A 22,484-nucleotide genomic window follows, 5' to 3' on the forward strand; every position below is an offset into this window, starting at 1 on the left:
TATGATGGATTCACCCTGTGGGGAGCTCAGCTTTAATGGCTGGATCTTTGTTGTCCCTGTCGAAGCTGTGATGGAGAAGTCATTGGCTGTGGGGGTAGGGTTTTTTGGCCGGTAGTCTGTGATGGCTTGGGTGCCCTGCCACATGCGTCAAGGTTTCTGAGTTGTTGTTGAAGTGCTTCTCAATCCACTGTTTGTGGTCTTGTTTAACCATCTTGATCCCCCTTTTCAGGTTAGCCCTGGATGAGCTGTAGGCTTCCGCATCGCTGGATCTGAACACAGCGTTGCATGTCTTTAGCATTTGTCGGTCCTCACTGTTCATCCAAGGCTTCTGGTGGGGGAAGATGTTTATTAATTCATGGGTGGTGACATTGTTGATGCGGATGTTGATGTAATCCAGAATGGAAGAAGCATATATTTCAATGTCCGTATGGGAGTAAAGGGTTGCTTGAGTGGCAAACAATCTCCAGTCTGTGTGTTGAAACTGGTGCTGTATAAGTGAGTCTGAGTCCTCTAGCCACACTTTGACTGCCCTCACTGATGGTTTCACATGTTTAACACTAGAACCGCCAAGCCTTTCAAACCACCATTAACAGCCAGAGCCGAACGCCGTTTTTTTGTTATTGGCCCTATTAGCATACACATTCTCCGCCGCAGCGTCACCATCCAGCCAGAGCATCAGCTCATCTTTGATTATTATGTTCATGAATTTGAAAAGATATGACAAAAAAAGAATACATAGAACGATTATTTATAAGAACACAGGCTATATTATGTTTGTTAGTTTTGTATGCCCTAAAAATTTACAAAATGAAAATTAAACAACACTTAAGTTATTTGAAAATGTATCCATTACAATTTTGTAATGACAGTCTTTATAGACCAGTTTGCTACGATCAGAGGATTTCTGCATGAATAGCTGTACATAGGCATTAAGCACGGTTGCTTGATTACTGGCATATTAGATTTGTTTATAGATGACATGAATAAGTTATCGAAAAACCGAGAGGAGTTATTAGAAAAAGAATGTTAATGTTCTCCAAAAAGTGTTCTTCCATTCCAAACGGTTATTGGTAGAACTTTATCCCTCTGAACCCTTTTTATCTAAAATGGTGCAATAAAACAAGCATTCATTAAATGCATCTTACTTCCAAAGCCTTGTTTTACAAGGACTTAGATGTGACTTTAACACTATATTGCTGGTCAATAACTCTTTAGAAACATCTTATGCTTTTACACAGGTTTTTTTTGTGGAACACAACATGAAGTTAAATGGACTAGTGTCATGGGCCAGGTCTGTAAAAATATAACCCAGCAGCATATTTTGGAGAGACACACAGATGTACGTGTATATTGACTTAAAGCATGTGTAACAGTTTGAGTCTTAGAGAACTGTATTCAGCCATCCCTGTTTCACTCTGCTTTTTTCTAATGGTAAACAAATGTGGTTAGCCTTTAGACTTTCATGTTAAAACCCAGTTAAATAAGTTGATGTGTATGCAGCAGCAATTAATCAACCCAATGACAAAGGAAAATAAGCAAGTACTTTATAACTTCGTCCACTGGTTTCTTAAAATGTAAATTTTAATTATACTGTATTTTCTGCTGTTGAATGTGTCCAACAACAAAGGATGGCACGAAAGCACCCAAACTAGCTTTAGACCCTCAAACATAAACAAACAATCACAAACACACACATTCCTACAGTAAAGACTAATACTGATTGATGTGGATGAACGTAAGGCGTTTCAGACAGGATCAGATTTACACATTTGGATTAGTCAATGGGATTTAAGGCTATACCCTCCCTCCACCTCTCTCCCCTCCCCCAGACCTACCGCCCTCCCTTCTCTAATCACTCTGTTGTGGTGTTGGCTTTGGTGGTTTCTCCTCCCTCACAGGAAACTCTCTCTCCATCCCTCTCTCACACTCTCTCTCTTTTTCCCTCTCTCATCTTTCGCTGTATATAAGTGTGGTGGGTAAATTCTGTGTCAGACTGAGTGCTAGAATGCCAGAGCGTGGGACTGATGAAGAGGGGCACGATCCCTGTGTCCCCCCCCCGGATTGGCTGATGTGATGGTTGCCGTGCAGGATATGCAGGTGAGACAAGCCACACAATTTGAACGGAACAGCAAATAGATTGGAAACTTTAAACAACAATACAGTTTTTCAACAAGAACAAAAGTTGTTGTTTGGGCAGGCAAAACAGCAGCATGACAGATCACAGTGTTCTAGATAATGTAGGTTTTTTAAAACTTACATGGTGGCAGGAAGAGGAGGCCTTTGATTTTAGCTACACTACACTTTCTGCTTTGTGTTGCAATCAGCATGGTGTAAATGTCAGATTCTACCTACCACACCAGAAACGGACAAAAAAAGAAAATTAATTTACATGATTTAAATTAAAAAAATAGAAAGAACGCGTGCATCAGCCATCGAGGACCAAACCTTGGTCTTTCTTGGATTTCGGATGCTGCAGTTGTGTGTGATGCATCGTAGAAAGCATTGGTTTCAAAAGAAACGTTACCTCACTGACTGGTGGCTAATGCCTGATGGCAACGTCTGACACCGAAAGGGGAAGTGAAGCAGAGCCTTTAGGGATACCGTCATAGAGCAGAAAAGTATTCGTTTTTTAACAGGTTTAGGGGGCGAGTCTCATCTGGAATGTTCTGTCATACACAATTTAATGGAAGTCTGTCTCTTGGCTTGTTAACACAATATCTGTTAATAATGTTTGGCATCTTTGCTCATGTTCAGATTGGACTAAAATATTAAGTATAATTGGATATCCCCTTTAACTAGATTTTTAAGTCCAGTACTAGAGTTAATCTGTGTATGCAAAATGCTAATGTTTCAAGACCCTAATGTTTCGAAGTTGGAATAGATAGGTAAAGGGAGGGATTTGGGCAAAAAGCCTGTTTCACCTCAGAATTAAATAGCAATAGCATTACAATTTCCTTTAAAACAGATTCTTTTAAAAATCATCTTTCAACATAATTCAGACTAAAGAGTAAGAATGCCTCCTATAGGTTTGGAAATAAGAGTATGAACAATGGTCTCTGAGGGAACAATCAAATAGCTAACTACCTGCTGGGATTTTGGCTTGTGGTTAAAGGGCTTCTTTGGGATGAAAGTGATGAGGGAAGAAATTCACCCCCACAGAATCAGTGATACTGGCCAGAATAGAGGACTGACAGATTGTGTTGACAATTCTGGGCTACTTCCTGCAGGGAACAGGTCACCACAGGATAAAGGTACTGGAACAACTCTCTCTCCATCTGTTTGTCATGTCTAATTTCATGTTTGATTTCTTTGTCATGGGTAAAACAAAATTGCTGTTTTCAGTACATCAAAACACCAAAATACTGCCTTTAAGGTTTACTCTTAGGTCATCCAAGTTTTAATCATACAACAGGCAACATTCCACCTAACGCCAAAATACAATGAATCAGCTCTACATTTTTCAGTCTCCCTCTCTAAGTAAGATTTATCATGCCGGGATTTTTTTTTTAAATCTCTTCATTTTCTAAAAATTACTATTAGTTTACATTTGAGCTGACAGTCTGAGTTTTTGGTCTTATAGCTGTCCCAATACTCATCCTTCCATCAAATCATTGACAAATGTATGCAGAGTTTGGGAATGCGTTGTTGGTTAGTCATAAATAGTCATAAATACATGAATGTATACATTTTTCCTTGCTAGGGCTGTGGGTTCCAAGCAGTACAGAAATGTTGTTCAATTTAAGTCTCCCAAACATCCATACTCGTTACAAAATCAGCAGCAGTATTGTATACAAAATCTGATGTTGCCTCTTAAAACATTTGTGTGATGCTATATTATTTTTTGTACAATGTAATATGCAATGGATGGTGTTACTAAGCACATTTCTGGTTTCCTGAGTGCAATTAAAATTGAGAAAATTCTGTGCAATGTCAGGCATGCAGTTACAGTGAACACTGAGGATTTAAGCTACTCACTTTAAGTTAGTTTCAGAGTATTCAATAGGCCTTTGCGCCTATTTTAGCATAATTTAGGTTGATAAGAGTGTCTTACAAATAAAACCAGTGGTTTTGTATCATTTCCTATATCATTTTCATATAGATATAGCTGATTTAAATAATGTAGCCTACTGTAGCCTTTAAGTGGCGTTCAAGGTTCAATGCCTCCATTAAGCACTCTTTTACATAACTGACTCTAAAAGGGAACAGCATTTTAAGTAATGATTGTTTGCTTATTATCTAAATTTGAAGTTTTTTCTACTGCCTGTTGGTGATTGGTGGCTAAAATACATTCCGATAAATTTTTCAGAGATGTAGAAAAATACTTGAGAAGCTAAATTATTTTGCTGTATCACGTTTTTGTGCAGTGCACATGCATATCGCTCAATTTTAACTCAGCTGATGCCTCCAGTCATGTGTGGTATGTCTCAAACATGTCAGCATAATTTCAACCACTATGGAAATTATTATGCAAACTTATTTTGTATTTAGCATTTTATTCTAACCTAACTGTATCTAGCATTTTATTCTGTATCTCGTAATGTCAATAAGCCCTGAGACGGCCCATGCTGTTGTAAATAACCCACAGTGTAGGGTTCCAGGAATGACACGTATTATTCATGCAATCTTGCTCTGCTTATGACAATATCACAGATCTGTCTTGAACAGTAAGATTTGTTATAGTTTTTTTCCACTGAAAATGGTTCTGAAACTATGTTGATTAGATCAATGACGTTTATATTTTCTATAGTGAAGTTGAATTGTGACAGTCAGCGTGGGCTGGCCTTTCTTCTGTGCAGCTGAACTGGAGGAGCTGTGTGGCCACAAAAGCGTGCCACTTAGACGGAACATGGTTATATGTGTGAGGACATCTACACAAAGCATTTCTTTTCAATTATTGAATTACACCATTTTTAAGCAATGTTTCCAAAAATGTTGCACTTCAAGTCAATGTTGGTGGATCTGTCACGTGTGGTGGACATTTAAAAGTGAAAACAACCCGTACTGAAAACAGTTTGCACCAATGGTACATAGTATACAGTAAAGTAAAGCCAGTAGGTTTTTAGGAAAGTAACTGATTCCAAAGGATGTGGTTAATCTCTCCCCCTTTTGGTTATACACTAGATGCCAGAGATTCAGGAAAAAAACATTTTTCTTAGGAGTTTTCTACTCAGTTTCTACATAACTGCCAAGGGATTCTTCTGTTACCCTTAATACACTTTATAACCAACCATACAATACACACACACACACACACACACACACACATCCGGGAACTTTTAAAGTTTTAAAGTTTATTATCCTTATTATCCTTATGGTCACTGGTAATTAGTTCAATTAGTTCATTAGTTCCATGTGTCTGGAAACATGTACATGTATACTGTTCACTGCCAATCTCTTAGCCAATTTAATAAACAGTCTACAGTGATCAGACTGAATCAGGAATCTACTTTAATTAGACTGAATCAGGAGTCTACTTTAATTAGACTGAATCAGGAGTCTACTTTAATTAGACTGAATCAGGAGTCTACTTTAATTAGACTGAATCAGGAGTCCACAGTGATCAGATTGAATCAGGAGTCCACATTAAATAGACTGAATGAGGGATCTACATTAATCAGATTGAATCAGATATTTACATGGAGCAGACTCAATGAAAAAACTACATTGTGCAGACCGAAATAGGAGTCTACAATAAAGATGGAATATTTCAGAAACCATTTAGAATGTGTGAGAGGAAAGGAAAAGTCCCTTTACATGCCAGACATACTACTGAATTATCAGAGGCATCACTATTGAGGAAATTCATAATATATATTGTTGGATTTGAATACTGCTCGCTAGGGGCAGTGGTGAGAGCTAAACACCTAACCCTAGAATTAAGGGTTAACAGTCAGAATTAATATCTAACCTTAACCTTAATTTTAAGCAGATAGAACTGTGAGCCAGTTGGCCCACCGGATGTATGAATCTGAAGCATCCGGTTGTTATTTCCACTCCAGCTGGAAGAGGAAATCCAGTGGCCAGGCAGTAGGAATGTTTATAGTAGGATGGACTTGACCAACATTCTTCAGAATTTTTAACCTATGAACCACAAACAAAATTTGTTAGGTACAGAGTGGACATAGTTTTGTACACTTTACCAACAATGGTGTTGTTTGGAACCAGTGCAGCTGAAGCTTGAAATTGACTTGCTCCTGTGATGGAAAGTCCAATGTATCGACACTCGGAGTAAGGGACACAGAGACAAAATTATCTTTGTACATTATAACCATTTTATTAATTATTATGCACAGAGACTATTATGAGAGACGCGTCAACCGCTTACACACACATAATCGTCTGAGGTGTCTCTAACTCCATACATGAACAATCCGTATTTATTACATAGAAAAAGGGGTGTGGTAAGATGCTGCCATCGGTCTTGTCACAAGAGTTTACCCAAAGGGCGGGCTGTCCCCCCCCCTTATCCTTCTCAACTCCTGAGGAGACACAATGTCTGGATAGTCAATAGAGACACTAAAGGGTTATACAGATTTACGAGTACCCCTCTAATCCACCCGTGCCGGTCAAGGATGTCTCCTATTCAAACACCAGACCCCTCTCGGTATCTTTAACTAGTAACTCATTCATACATGTATATGACGACAAAGAATACATCCTTCTTCTAGGCAGGAGGACATGGCCCAAATACCTAATAATCCTCTGATATTATACAGACATGTGTGTCCCAATCAAAGTACAGATTTACATATCAGCCAATAGAAAGGCAGACATTTCTCAAATGCACCTTAGTTAAAAATTCCCATAACACTCCCACAATATTATAATTCGGACTGTCTAAAAGACAAAAAAAAAATGTTAACATAGCAAAATGAGACATAATCTCATTCCATTACCTTTTTCAAGATAGACTACGCAAATTGATGTTGTGACTAGCAGCATGGCAGATACGGAGATGTGTGATATGGAAGATATTGATCTAATATGGTGCATGTGTTTTAGTTCACGCCGTCACAGTGTGATTTCCATGGGACCAAAACAAGGCTATGCATCACGGGTCAACACCCTTAAGATCATTGCTGACCCCTACCATCCTGTTTATTCATCATGACCAAGAAATTAAGTTTTGTTCCCCCTGTTTGGTTTTTCATTCCCACTAAATAATTGACCATCTGCCCCACAGAGACAAATAGAACAAGGCTTGCCACATCAAATCACCTCTTAACCCAACTTTGTACACCAATAGATGCATGCTTAATATCTAACTACAACTTTAAATGTAAATGTGTACATCAACTGCAATGTGTAAGAAATACTTTTAATGCTCAAATCCTTTTATCGCATATGCTCACTAAGTGTTTTGAACACTGCCGGAAAAATTAAGGGAACATTTAAATCACACATTGGATGTCAATGAACTAAATACTTTAAAGACCAAAATCTGTACATTGTGTAATTAGTTGAGAACAAAATTATGCAAAAACGGTCAACGGAAACCAAAATAACCAACCGATTGGTGATATGCCTCCCCAGACCATCACTGACTCCTGCCAAACCGATCATGCTGGATCAATCAATCAATCAAATGTATTTATAAAGCCCTTTTTACAACAGCAGTTGTCACAAAGTGCTTTACAGAGAAACCTGGCCTTAAACCCCAAGGAGCAAACAACAGTAGTATTGAATGGCTAGGAAATGGCTAGTAGTGTTCAGTGGCTAGGAAAAACTCCCTAAGAAGGCTGAATTTTAGGAAGAAACCTAGAGATGACCCAGGCTCAGAGGGGTGACCAGTCCTCTTCTGGCTGTGCTGGGTGAGATATTAAGAGTCCAATTGGAATAATTCAGAAGTAAGTCAGAAGTATGACCAGGCGGACAAAGACAGGGACAGCAACGGGCCCCCAAACCAGGTAATCCACAGGTGAGGACCAGGACCTCATCTCCTCCTAAAATTTAAAACTGGAGGAAACTGAGAAAAGTTAGAAGTGCATGCCTCATATCCCCCAGCACAATAATATAGCAGCGTAACACCTTGGAACTGAGACGGGGGGGTCCGGCGACACTGTGGCCCTACCCGGGGGAGGCCTCGGACAGGGCCCAACAGGCAGGAAATCAATCCACCCACATTGCCAGGCATCAACCAAAGGAACACCCACCAACAGCAACCCCCCTGAATGAGGGCAGAGTATTGCCAGCAGCGTATAGCCCAATTGCACAAGTGCGCAACAGAGAGTCAACAACAAGCCAGTGACTCTTCCCCCGAAAGGCATTGGAGGGAGGGCATCCCAGTGGCGATGAGAGCCCACCTGGCAAGATAGCAAGGGTGGACAGTATCAAGCCTACTGGTCACCTTCATGCTCCCGGGCCAGGCTACACCTAATTATAGAGATGAGTTTTTAGTAGACACTTGAAAGTTTGCACTGAGTTTGCATTTCTAACCTTAATTGGCAGATCATTCCACAATAGTGGAGCTCTATGAGAAAAGGCCCTGCCGCCAGCTGTTTATTTAGAAATTCTAGGTACAATTAAAAGGCCTGCATCCTACGATCGTAGGTTACGTGTAGGTATGTGTGGCTGGATCATTTCAGCAAGGTAAGTTCGAGCAAGTCCATGTATTGATTTATAGGTTAAGAGTAAAACCTTAAAATCAGCCCTAACCCTAACAGGCAGCCAGTGTAAGGACGCTAGGACAGGAGTAATATGTTCAAATTTTTTTGTTCTAGTTGGGATTCTAGCAGCCGTGTGCAGCACTAACTGAAGTTCCATCCATCCATCTTCTTCCGCTTATCCGGGGCAGGGTCGCAGGGGCAGCAGTCTAAGCAGGGATGCCCAGACTTCCCTCTCCCTAGACACTTCCTCTAGCTCTTCCGGGGGTACACCGAGGCGTTCCCAGGCCAGCCGGGAGACATAGTCCCTCCAGCGTGTCCTAGGTCTTCCCCGGGGTCTCCTCCCGGTGGGACGGGACCGGAACACCTTCCCAGGAAGGCGTTCTGGAGGCATCCGAAACAGATGCCCAAACCACCTCAGCTGACCCCTCTCGATGTGGAGGAGCAGCGGCTCTACTCTGAGCTCCTCCCGGGTGACCGAGTTTCTCACCCTATCTCTAAGGGATCGCCCAGCCACCCTGCGGAGAAAGCTCATTTCGGCTGCCTGTATCCGGGATCTTGTCCTTTCGGTCATGACCCAAAGCTCATGACCATAGATGAGAGTAGGAACGTAGATTGACCGGTAAATCGAGAGCTTCGCCTTGCGGCTCAGCTCTTTCTTCACCACGACAGACCGATACATCCCGCTCCATCCTTCCCTCACTCGTGAACAAGACCCCTAGATACTTAAACTCCTCCACTTGAGGCAAGAACTCTCCACCAACCTGAAGTGGGCAAGCCACCCTTTTCCGACTGAGGACCATGGCCTCGGATTTGGAGGTACTGATTTTCATCCCCACCGCTTCACACTCGGCTGCAAACCGTCCCAGTGCATGCTGAAGGTCCTGGTTAGAAGGGGCCAACACGACAACATCATCTGCAAAGAGCAGAGATGAAATTGTGTGGTCCCCAAACCTGACACCCTCCGGCCCCTGGCTGCGCCTAGAAATTCTGTCCATAAACATTACGAACAGAACCGGTGACAAAGGGCAGCCCTGCCGGAGTCCAACATGCACTGGGAACAAGTCTGACTTACTGCCGACAATGCGGACCAAGCTCCTACTTCGTTTGTACAGGGACCTGACAGCCCTTAGCAAAGGACCCAGGACCCCATATTCCCGAAGCACCCTCCACAAGATGCCGCGAGGGACATAGTCGAATGCCTTCTCCAAATCCACAAAACACATGTGGATTGGTTGGGCAAACTCCCATGAATCCTCCAACACCCCGTAGAGGGTATAGAGCTGGTCCAGTGTTCCACGGCCCGGACGAAAACCACACTGTTCCTCCTGAATCCGAGGTTCTACTATCGGCCGTATTCTCTCCAGAACCCTGGCATAGACTTTCCCGTGGTCAGCACTAACTGAAGTTTATTTATTAATTTGTCTGGATAACCAGAGAGAAGAGCACTGCAGTAATCTAGTCTAGAAGTAACGAAAGCATGGATTAATTTTTCTGCATCAGTTTTTGATAGAAAGTTTCTGATTTTTGCAATGTTTCGAAGATGAAAATAAGCAACTCTTGAGACATATTTTCAATGTTCTTCAAAGGAGAGGTCAGGGTTAAGGATAACGCCAAGGTTTTTTACAGTTTTTTGGGATACGACCATGCAGCCGTCGAGGTTCACAGTGAGATCTGCTAACAATGCTCTTTGTTTTTTGGGTCCTAAAACAAGCATTTCTGTTTTCCTTGAGTTTAAAAACAAGAAATCCTCTGTCATCCACTTGCTAATATCTGAAACGCATGCTTCCAAAGTAGCTAATTTAGGGGCTTCTCCATGCTTCATTGAAATATATAACTGTGTCATCAGCATAACAAGTTAACATCACCGGATTACATCACCCAGAGGGAGCATATATAGTGAGAACAATAATGGGCCCAGAACCGAGCCTTGAGGAACACCAAAGCATACCTTTGACTTGTCAGAGATTATGCCATCCACACTAACAAACTGATATCTTTCAGATAAAAAAGATTTAAACCAGGCTAGAACATGTCCACGTAGCCCAATATGGGTTTCCAGTCTCTCTAAAAGAAGGGAGTGATCAATAGTGTCAAAAGCAGCCCTAAGGTCAAGAAGCAACAGGAGTGATGCGGAACCTTTTTCTGAGGTCATTAGAAGGTAATTTGTTACCTTTGTTACCTCAGTACTATGATGGGATCTGAAACCGGACTGGAGTATTTCATAAATGTTATTTGTCTTGAGGAAGGCATTCAGTTGTTGGGAAAAACATTTTTCTAAGATTTTTGAGAGGAACAGGAAGTTCGATATTGGCCTATAATTGTTTAATATGTCAGGATCCAGATTAGATTTTTTTAGAAGAGGCTTAATTTCCGCTATTTTTTGTGAGTTTGGTACACATCCGGAGGAAAGTGAGCAATTAATTATGTTCAGCATTGGCTGACCTAGCACAGGAAATAGCTCCTTAAGTAATTTTGTTGGAATTGGGTCTAGCTGAGAGTTTGTGGGTTTAGAACTCATTACAAATTTAGTAAATCTGTCGAGCGATACGGTATCAAAAAAATCAAGTGTCCCCATTGACACCTGGTCAGGGAGGTTCAGGACATTTTTAGGACAACTGAGATTTTGAGGACCATAACTATTTAAGGAGGAGTCAGTTATTTGTTTTCTAATGGTGATGATCTTTTCATCAAAGTAGTTAATGTATTCATTACAACTAAAGTGAAGACTCACTTCACTTGCTAAGCTTTGCTTTTTTGTTAACTTTGCAACTGTATCAAAGATACATTTTGGATTGTTTTTGTTCACCTCAATCAGGTTGGAGAAATAAGCTGATCGAGCAGATGTGAGTGATTTTCGGTATTGTAGTGTACTGTCTATCCAGGCTAGTCTAAATACTTCCAACTTGGTGGAGCGCCAATTTCGTTCCAATTTTCTGGAGGCTTGCTTAAGTGCTCTAGTATTGTCTGTGTACCAGGGAGCAAGTTTCTTGTTGCATATTTCTTTTGTTTTTAGTGGTGCAACTGTGTCTAATGTATTTCGCAGTATTGAGTTTAGATCCTCGATTTGATCGTTTACAGATTTATTTACTCTGTCGTTAATGAGCGAACTTATAAGAATATCAAGGAATTTATTTGTAGTCCGAGGATGTATAGTACGGCTTTTGAAACTCATTGTTTGCGGAGCAAGTGGATTTCTTGTTTTAACGGTAAATGTAATAAGACAGTGATCCGATAATCCAGGATTTTGGTGGGAAATTATTAGATCTACAATATCTATTTCTCGTGACAGGACTAAATATAAGGTGTGATTGTGGCAATGTGTTGGACCTGAGACATGTTGGATGAAACCCATTGAGTCAGTTATGGCTTCAAAGGCTTTTTGAAGAGGATCATTGGACTTTTCCATATGAATATTGAAATCGCCAAAAATTAGAATACTATCTGCCATGACTACAAGGTTACACAAGAATTCTGGAAACTCATTGAGGAACATTGTGTATGGCCCGGGGGGCCTATAAATAGTAGCTATGTAAAACGATTTATCGGCCTGGTTAACTTTCATGAGTAAAACTTCAAAAGAATGAAACTCTGTGATATATGAGTGTAAATGTATATTTACTGTCATAAATATTAACAACACCCAGGAGGAGAGGCCTCATTTATGGCAGTGAATACATTAGGCATTAGCCACATTTCACATAAACCAATAACATCTAGTTTATGATCAGAGATTAATTAATTTACTGCAACTGCCTTTGGAGCAAGGGATCTAACATTTAGGAGTCCCATTTTGAGATGCGAGGTGATACAGTCATTTTTATTTGTGACCGAGGTGGAGGAAGGCTTTATCTTAATAAGGTTGTTTTTGTTAGCACTACATTGTTTAAATTTTCTCAGCCTGAAACGAGTCACAGTGGCAATAGGTAAAGCTGTCCTAACTACTCTGGCTATGCTATCGACAGACTCCACTATGCTAGCAGGCTGGCTAACAGCCTGCAGCCTGACCTGCACCCAATCTCATTTTAAGGCTATAGGTGTGAGACTCCTGTCATTGTTCCTAGATAAAAGAAGAACACCACTCCAGCTAGGATGGAATCCGTCGCCCCTCAGCAGATCAGGCCTGGCCCTATTTCTGGGAGAGTCCCAAAATTAAAGCCAGTTATCTACAAACTCTACCTCCTGCGACGGGCAGCTCTCCCGTTTTCAGCCAGTGATTGAGTTGCGCAAGTCTGCTGTAGAGCTCGTCACCACCCCTAGCTGGGAGGGGGCCAGAGACAATTACTCGATGCCGACACATCTTTCTAGCTAGTTTACACGCTGATGCTATGTTCTGCTTCGTAACCTCTGACTGTTTCATCCTAAAGTTGTTGGTGCCAACGTGAATAACATTATCTCTGTATTCTCTATACTTGCCAGTTTTAGACTTTGCTAGCACCAACCCCAGATTTGTGGCTACGTCGGTGGCTCTGCCCCCCGGTAAACAGTGTATGATCGCTGGCTGATTCTTTGGTCTAATACTGCGTGTAATGGAATCGCCGATGACTAAAGTTTTCAGTTTTTCAAGGCCACCGGTAAAAAATGCCTGCCGATCATTCCCCTCCGAAGACGACTCAGGCCTTGACTCCTACTCCAGTGGGGAAAACCTGTTGAAAGTCTCAGTTGGTTTTAGCAACGATTCAGGTTTAACTGGTCGACTGCATTTCTTCCCAGTGACCAAGAGAAAGTTATTGCCCGGCTGCAGGAGCTGTGCCGGGGAGCTAACAAAACTATTGTTTCTTCCTGGTGGCATTGACACAGATATTTCTATTTCTACACTTGCATAACCCTTGCCTGACATTTGCGTCAGAAGCCGAGCCTCTAGCTATCTTTAACTGAGGACGATAGTTCTCCGTGTTGTTGCTACAACAATTACAGTGATAAGGCATTGTAATGATACTTAGCCTCGGGTGTTCAGGGGTGAGTAGTTCCGTTAATTATGTCCAAAAAGAGTCCCGGTGTAGTAAAGTTGGGTAAGAGGTCAACAGATAAAAAATATTGCTTTGGTAAAACTCTTAAAATAGAATTTTGACCAATTAGTTAATATAGGAGTGTGATTCCAGGAGAGGGTAATATGGCCGATAGTAGAACCTCGGATTCAGGAGGAACAGTGTGGTTTTCGTCCAGGCCGTGGAACACTGGACCAGCTCTATACCCTCTACGGGGTGATGGAGGGTTCATGGGAGTTTGCCCAACCAATCCACATGTGTTTTGTGGATTTGGAGAAGGCATTCGACTGTGTCCCTCAGACAGAATTTCTAGGCGCAGCCAGGGGCCGGAGGTTGTCAGGTTTGGGGACCACACAATTTCGTCTCTGCTCTTTGCAGATGATGTTGTCGTGTTGGCCCCTTCAAACCAGGACCTTCAGCATGCACTGGGACGGTTTGCAGCCGAGTGTGAAGCGGTGGGGATGAAGATCAGTACCTCCAAATCCGAGGCCATGGTCCTCAGTCGGAAAAGGGTGGCTTGCCCACTTCAGGTTGGTGGAGAGTGCCTGCCTCAAGTGGAGGAGTTTAAGTATCTAGGGGTCTTGTTCACGAGTGAGGGAAGGATGGAACGGGAGATTGACAGACGGATCGGTGCAGCTTCTGCAGTAATGCAGTCAATGTATCGGTCTGTCGTGGTGAAGAAAGAGCTGAGCCGCAAGGCGAAGCTCTCGATTTACCGGTCAATCTACGTTCCTACTCTCACCTATGGTCATGAGCTTTGGGTCATGACTGAAAGGACAAGATCCCGGATACAGGCGGCCGAAATGAGCTTTCTCCGCAGGGTGGCTGGGCGATCCCTTATAGGTGAGAAGCTCGGTCACCCGGGAGGAGCTCCACATCGAGAGGGGTCAGCTGAGGTGGCTTGGGCATCTATTTCGGAAGGCGTTCCGGTCCCGTCCCACCGGGAGGAGACCCCGGGGAGAACCTAAAACACGCTGGAGGGACTATGTCTCCCGGCTGGCCTGGGAACGCCTCGGTGTCCCCCCGGAAGAGCTAGAGGAAGTGTCTGGGGAGAGGGAAGTCTGGGTATCCCTGCTTAGACTGCTGCCCCCGCGATCCGGCCCCGGATAAGCGGAAGATGATGGATGGATGGATAGTTAATATAGAGTAAATTTGAAAAGGTTTGGCAGGTAGCCAGGTAGGTAACAGCCGGCAGTGTATAGCACGTCAAAAATCCGCAAACTCAAACAATCCCACAATGCAGTTCGAGAGAAAAGCTGATGATGTTGCAGGCAGCATAACGTTCCCCACTGCATCTCCAGACACTTTCCTGTCTGTCACGTGCTCAGGGTGAACCTGCTCTCATCTCTGAAGAGAACGGGGCAACAATGGCGGACCTGCCACTTCTGATGTTCTCTGGCAAAAGACAATCAAGCTGCATGATGCTGGACTGTGAACACAGGTCCCACTAGAGGACGTCGGGCTCTCATGCCACCCTCATGGAGTCTGTTTCTGACAGTTTGGCTAGAAACATGCACACCTGTAGCCCGCTGGTCATTTTGTAGGGCTCTGGCAGACCCATCGTCCAACCTTACGCTGGCGCAGAGGGCCCAGTATCCCTCCTGGTGGAGGAGATCTCCCAGGACACCATGAGGAGCATGCCCAGATGTTGTCTGGAGTGCATACAGGCACATAGGGGCCATACACACTACTGAGTCACATTATGAGTTGCCGTGATGAAATTCACGCCAGTTGGAACAGCCTGTGATTTCAATTGTTTACTTTCATTTTCAGTGTAAGTTTGAATCCAGCCCTCAATTGGTTGGTGATTTTGCTTTACATTGATACTGTTATGCCATTTTGTTCTCATTGAATAACACAATGTACAGTAAATATTTGGATCTTTAATATATTTCCTTCATTGAGACCCGATGTGTGATTTAAGTGTTCCCTTAATTTTTTGGAGCAGTGTATATTTGACCATTATTTGATCAGGTAAATCACAGGAGGTGGCAAACCGAAAATGAATAATGACCAAAGGAAGTGTAGGTTTTAGGAGTGACTAGATGTTTGTATCTTTCGGAGTGCAAGTTAATATTGGAATAGTAGGAATGACCTGGGCTATGTTTGGGAGTGACCTCAGGTTGAGAGGCCATTTATAAGGCAAATAAGTTCATGCCCAAGAGTATAGTGTTGTGTGTGTAGGAAGAGATATATCTGTAATGTAGGTTCATGTATTTAATCTCTATTGAACCAAAATCTATACGGAAATCCTGCACTTATTTTTACATTAAAATATAGAATCTATAGCCTAACTGGCAAATCAAAAGCCATGACAGATTATGTGGCACAAAATGTCTGGAGTCATGCATTTCTGCTTGGTCATGCTTGGTTTTTTATTCCTTAATTAATCACTATGAATTGATGACTTCTTAACATGATTTCTAATGATTTAGGTCTGACCAGGTAATGCTGACACTAGGGGAAATGTCAGTCTGGAGCCCTGATATAGTAATCCACAGTTAGAGTAGGTGTTAATTTAGGGAAACACATATGCCAGGCACTAATTTGCACTAAAACCTAAATTGTTACCTTGGATTTCATAACGTATGAGTCTGAAGCAGACAGGCAGAGAGCAAAAGAAGCACAGTGACAGAAGAGAAGATTTTGAGACAGACATGACAAGAGGGAGATAAATAAAATGGTTAGAGGGTGAGTTGTCTTATATATAGTAGGTGAGTAGTATTTCAAGGGGAGTTTTGAATATTGTATTTGTTTTATACCTTTACTGGTTAAAAAGTGAAGAACCAAGTATTATCAATCACGGGTACATAAATGGGTGAGAAAGTTTGTATACTTGCTATTGTAATTATACATAATTCAAAACCCCATTTAATATAGCATGTTACAAACTAAACAGTAGTAACTGACTTTGGTGATAGGGTCTAAAAAGGCATTTTGTGTTGGGTAGTCTAAACTGTGGTCTTTTCGAAAGCTCAGATTGGTACTGTGTGCTTTTTATGTATACTACAGTATATGCCCATGTTTAATGAGGTAGTGCCTCATTTAGACATTTAAAATGTATTTCAGAAACACTTTATTAATGAAAAGTGTTATATTAAACAGAAATGTTGTTAAATCTTATCTCCAAGCCAGCAAAGTGAAGAATTCTTCGTTCTGTTCCTAAGCATGGCAGTTAAACCTAATTGTTGCTCTCTGGAAGTTCATCGTGGCAGCTCTGTACACCTCAACAATTCCAAGGGGTTGGGTTAAACGCAGAAGCCATATCTCGGTTGGACCTTGTGTGCAAAAGGACAAATAGCTACTTTCCCTTTGAGTGACGCAGCTTTAGGAAAAGGTACTTGGCATCTGGGCAGCTGTGATAATGGTTATGTGGGCACCCCTCTGGTGAGTGTGCAGTTAGAGAGGACATGTAAAGTCTGTCAGCATATGGTTGATCAAGATCAATCATTGTCAACTGATATCTAGCCTATAACCTCTGACTTGTGAACAACATGCAGGCCAACATTCAGATTGACTTGACAGGTTGACTTTATCCTGTACTACTAATGTATGATAATTTGTCCTTTGCCAAGACATTAACCGAGAAGGAAAATAAACTCACTACGTCACTCATTCATTTTTCCATCTTGCTCACAAACCTGCAGCAAACATAGAAGATACAAGTATCTCTTAGTCTCAGTGAAAACACTATACTCTTCTTAAGGCTTCACTATATTATTAACATTGTTTTAGCCCAGTTTGGAATATTCTTTGAGATGATTAGCACTGTTGTCAAACACAACAGTATGATAAGACACCTCCTCATGTACTCTATAATCCCTAACCTCTGCTCTCCCTCTTTTCCTCTCTCTTAACCTCCCTCGGTCACTCCCTGTCTCCCTCGGATCTGGATCCTCCCCTCTCTGACTTCTGTCTATCTCTCTTACTTTTCCTCTGTCCAGGATGATTGACGGCCCATCCCACTGATCCAAGCCCCAGGATGCTCATGGTGCCTGTGGTTGGTTGCCAACCTCAACACTTCGTGCCTGTGGTCTGCTCCTGGCTACTGCTACTCTTTCACGCTGCATTTGGTCAGAAGCCTGCCAAGCTCCCCCTGGTGGGCCGTAAGCCCTTCATTGCTGCATGGAACGCACCGCTTGACCTGTGCACCATCAAGTACAATGTCCACGCCAAAGTGGATCGCCTCTTTCACATCAGTGGCAGCCCACGAGCCGTCCATACCGGTCAGAATGTGACCATTTTCTATGCCAACAGGCTAGGCTTCTACCCTTTCTACACAGACCACGGCGTGCCCATTAATGGAGGCCTGCCACAGAACTGCAGCCTGGACTCTCACCTTGTTAAGGCCGACAAGGACATCAACCATTTTATTCCCTCGAAAGACTTCGCCGGACTGGCCGTCATCGACTGGGAGTACTGGCGCCCACAGTGGAGCCGCAATTGGCACAAGAAAGACATCTACCGGCGCAAGTCCCGGGAGCTAATCGCGCAGGCCTATGTCAACATTACGGGGTCACAAATCGAGGAGCTCGCGCGCACTCGCTTTGAGAAGAGTGCCATTAAGTTCATGCAAAACACAGTACAGCTAGGGACGCGCCTTCGCCCAAACGGACTCTGGGGCTTCTACCTCTACCCAGACTGCCACAACTACAACCTGCACGAGCACAACTACACAGGTTCCTGCCCCATGCTGGAGAGCCTGCGTAATAACGAGCTCCTCTGGCTGTGGAATAGCAGCACCGCGCTGTTCCCCTCAGTGGCGATCAGGAAGAGCCAAAAAGACAGTGTCAGCAACCTCCATTTCTCACAGTTCAGGGTGCTGGAGTCTCTGAGGATAGCTGGGCTTACCTCGCACGACTACGAGCTGCCCACATTCGTGTACACACGACTGGGCTACAAAGATGAGGCTATGACCTTCCTCACCACGGTAAGACTGACACACTTAGGATTCCAATGGTCTAAAACCAAATCAGACAATTCGTTTGTTGCTGTACTCGAGCTGTTCTCACTCCATGTGACAGATTTGGTTCCATCCCATCAGATCTTATTATGTTTTCATTATAAATTCCAAGTGGACAATGTAAAATATATCTGCATTAATGGTGGGTGATAGATTTTTACAGAATTACTTAACCGTCTGTGTTATTATTAGCTGTGACATTTCACCCCCTCAGCCACGGAATTGTTGTTCTAATGGAACTTGGGAAATGTAATTGCTCTCATTTCCTGCCTGCAAAAATCTACACATTTCCTTTAATTTGGGTTGATGTGAAAAAATCTGGAATAAATAGTGCAGGGAATCATGTTACCATCTAAATCACTAGAAAATGATTGTTTAAAACGTCAGCAGATAGATGTCATTTGACTTATCATACTGCCCTTGTGATTTGCTTGTCTTCCACATAAGGGACAAATCCCACATGTATCACCTTTTAGGAATGATTTATTTGACTTTGAACTATGTCTTTTATTATTTAACTTCCACTTATTGTTATAAAAACTTTTCTCCAGGGTAGTACAGATAACATGACATAGTTATGTGCAAGCCACCCTGCCTTTCCTACGGAGACATTAGCACAGTCTTGTGGCTGCAAAAAGTTCAACAAGTTTTGGCATTATCCTGTGAGCATGTTTTTTGTGTTTATTGTAGAAAGACTTGATCCACACAATTGGGGAAAGTGCTGCTTTGGGAGCTGCTGGTTTTGTGATCTGGGGAGACCTCAACCTCACCTCATCCAAAGTAAGTCAAACCTCCCCAATACTTTTTTCCTACAGTTTCCAAAAAAGTTGGGATGCTTTTTCAAATATTAAGAAGAACAGAATGCAATGATGTGCAAATATTTTAAACCTTATATTCAACAGAAAATAGTACAAAGACAACATACACAGATCAGCCATAACATTATGACCACCTGCCTAATATTGTGTAGGTCCCCCTTTTTTTGCCGCCAAAACAGCCTTGACCCGTCGAGGCATGGACTCCACTAGTCCTCAGAAGGTGTGCTTTGGTATCTGGCACCAAGGTGTTAGCAGCAGATCCTTTAAGTCCTGTAAGTTGCAAGGTGGGGCCTTCATTGATCAGACCTGTTTGTCCAGCACATCTCACAGATGCTCGATTGGATTGAGATCTGGGGAATTTGGAGGCCAAGTCAACACCTTGAACTCGTTGTTGTCTTCCTCAAACCATTCCTGAACCATTTTTGCTTTGTGGCAGGGCACATAATCCGGCTGAAAGAGGCCAATGCCAACGGGGAATACCGTTGCAATCACTTTTTCAGCGATTTGAGCTACAGTAACCCCTTTGTTGGATCGGACCACACGTGCCAGCCTTCGCTCCCCATGTGCATCAATCAGCCTTGGCCACCCATGAACTTGTCACCGGTTCACCGCTTTTCCTTCCTTGGACCATTTTTGATTGGTACTGACCACTGCAGACCGGGGGACACTCCCCAAGGGTTGAAGTTCCTGACCCTGTCATCAAGCCATCACAATTTGGCCCTTTGGCCTCAGGCTCTTATGCTTGCCCATTTTTCCTGCTTCTAACACATCAACTTTGAGGACAGAATTTTCACTTGCTGCCTAATATATCCCACCCACTGACAGGTGCCATGATGATGAGATTATCAGTGTTATTTACTTAGCCTGTCAGTAGTCTTAATGTCATGGCTGATCGGTGTATCAAATGTTAAAACTAGGACATTTTATTGTTTCTTGAAATTTATATATATGCCCACTTTGAATTTGATGCCAACAACTTGTGTAATGCTAAAAAAAAAAAAGCCTGGTGGAACATCTCATGACTAATTACTTAATTGGCAACATGTCAGTAACATGATTGGGTATAAAAAGAGCCTCCCAGAGAGGATTAATCTTTAAGAAGTAAAGATGGGGAGGGTTTCACCACTCTGTGGAAGAATGCGCAGGCAAATAGTGCAACAATATAAGAATAATGTTTCTCAACGTAAAATTGCAAAGTTTGGGGATCTCAACATCTATGGTATATAGTATCATTAAAAGATTCCAAGAAATCTCTGTACGCAAGGGACAAGGCTGAAAAACAATACTGGATGGGTGTGATTTCGGGCCCTCAGGCGGCACTGCATTACAAACAGACACAATTCTGTAGTAGACATCGTTGCATGGGCTCAGGAACATTTCCGGAAACCATTGTCTATGAACACAGTGCGTCGCTGCTACCACAAATACAAGTTAAAACTTTACCAAGCAAAGAAGAAACCATATGTAAACTAGAAACGCAGACTTCTCTGGGCCCAAGCTCATTTAAGATGGACTGTGTAAAGTGTAAAGTGGAAAACTGTCCATGCGGTCTGACGAATAAAAATTGTTTTTGAATCAGGGACCATCCGGCTTGTTATTAGCACGCATTTCAAAAGCCAGCATTCGTGATGGTATTGGGGTGCATTAGTGCATATGGCATGGGTGACTTGCACATCTTTTAAGAAACTATTAATACTGAACAATATATACAGGTTTTAGAGCAACATATGCTGCCATTCAGACAAATTATTTTATTTATTATTTAATTTTATATTTCATCAAGACAATGCCAAACCACATTCTGCATGTACTACAACAGCATGGCTTTGTAGTAAAAACTGGCATGCCTGCAGTCCAGACCTGTCCCCTACTGAAAAAACTTTATGAAACGAAAGATATGACCAAGGAGACCCCAAACTATTGAGCAGCTGAAAATGTGTTGCCAGCATCAATTTCAAAATGGGCATTCATTTTTCCAAAACAATTTCTCAGTTTCAACATTTGAAATGTTTTCTTTGTACTATTTTCAGTTAAATATAGGGATAAATGATTTGCACATCATTGCACTGATTCTGCACATCATTGCAATGATTTAGCATCATTTATTTACATTTTACACAGCGTCCCAACGTTTCTGGAAACAGGGTTGTATATAATCAGCATTAAAGTATGACTATGGATGGGTTAGACATGCTAGAATAAAGACGTAAAACACATCTGAACATCTAATGTAAAGCCTTATATCTTGTCTGTCTTACTAATCTATCTAAAATGCCCCAATTTACAGCAGAACTGCACAATGGTGAAGTCCTTTTTAAACCACCGACTGGGTCAGTACATCACCAATGTGACGCGGGCAGCGGAGGTCTGCAGTGACTTCCTGTGCCAGAGCAACGGCCGCTGCGTCCGCAGGAATCTCCATGCCCCACACTACCTCCACCTGAGTAGAGAAACATACCACATCCAGCCCTCTGGGGACGGGGACTTCGTGGTGACCGGCTGGCACTCGCAGCACCAACTTCAACTTTTGGCCAACAGGTTCCGCTGTCACTGCTACGAGGGACATACAGGGGCGAACTGCGACCGCCAGAACAAGGTGGTAGAAGAACCGAAAGAGGAATGTGAAGTAAAGGGGGAGGAAGAGGAGCAATGTGAAAGTGTGGCTGTACCAACCAGGAACACTCTTGGCCTGGTGATGTTGCTCCCTCTACTGAACTTTTTTGTGTGGACTGCAGTATGATATTAGCACTTTAAGTGGCTTTGTTGTTTGCGGTAGGGGAGACAGGTCATAAAGTCACTTCCATGGTAACTGCAACAATGTAATGCTGTGTCATCTTTCTACTTGGACCCTCTGTTATGGCGGGTAACACTTTACTTGAAAGAATCCTGCTTAATGACTCATAATACCTGCATAATGACTCTATTACACTTACATAATGACTATACATAACATATCCACAAACTACATTATGCCTTCACAATGACTACATAACACCTGCTTAATGAGCACATAACATCTTCATAACTTATGTTACTGCATTTAAGAAGCACTAGAAATGCATTTCTATTTTTTATCCTTTTATGAATCCCACTCAATTATAATAGAGTCCGA

General features: G+C 42.4%; 1 protein-coding gene across 3 annotated transcripts; it reads left to right on the forward strand.

The window, feature by feature from the left end:
• The first annotated feature begins 1,984 nt into the window (after window positions 1-1,984).
• LOC105009887 (hyaluronidase-4) lies at window positions 1,985-22,249 on the forward strand. 3 transcript variants are annotated; one of them, XM_020040219.2, is made up of 5 exons: window positions 1,985-2,097; window positions 3,113-3,251; window positions 17,536-18,521; window positions 19,245-19,334; window positions 21,660-22,249. In XM_020040219.2, exons 3-5 carry the CDS (start codon window positions 17,574-17,576, stop codon window positions 22,110-22,112), a joined length of 1,491 nt encoding a protein of 496 aa, XP_019895778.2. In that variant the 5' UTR covers window positions 1,985-2,097; window positions 3,113-3,251; window positions 17,536-17,573; the 3' UTR covers window positions 22,113-22,249. The 3 variants fall into 3 exon arrangements, with proteins under 3 accessions (XP_019895778.2, XP_012994508.2, XP_012994510.2); XM_013139054.3 differs by lacking the exon at window positions 3,113-3,251; XM_013139056.3 differs by lacking the exon at window positions 3,113-3,251 and having other exon boundaries at window positions 21,663-22,249.
• Window positions 22,250-22,484: the final 235 nt, after the last annotated feature.

The sequence above is a fragment of the Esox lucius genome, chromosome 19, assembly GCF_011004845.1.
Source record: "Esox lucius isolate fEsoLuc1 chromosome 19, fEsoLuc1.pri, whole genome shotgun sequence".
NCBI lineage: Eukaryota > Metazoa > Chordata > Actinopteri > Esociformes > Esocidae > Esox > Esox lucius.

Bases quoted from the DNA above. Each gene is read 5' to 3' on its own strand.
- LOC105009887 (XM_020040219.2), top strand. From the start codon at position 17,574: ATGCTCATGGTGCCTGTGGTTGGTTGCCAACCTCAACACTTCGTGCCT. The intron at 18,522-19,244 runs GTAAGACTGACA...TGTTTATTGTAG, and splicing joins CTATGACCTTCCTCACCACG to AAAGACTTGATCCACACAAT. The intron at 19,335-21,659 runs GTAAGTCAAACC...CCCAATTTACAG, and splicing joins TCAACCTCACCTCATCCAAA to CAGAACTGCACAATGGTGAA.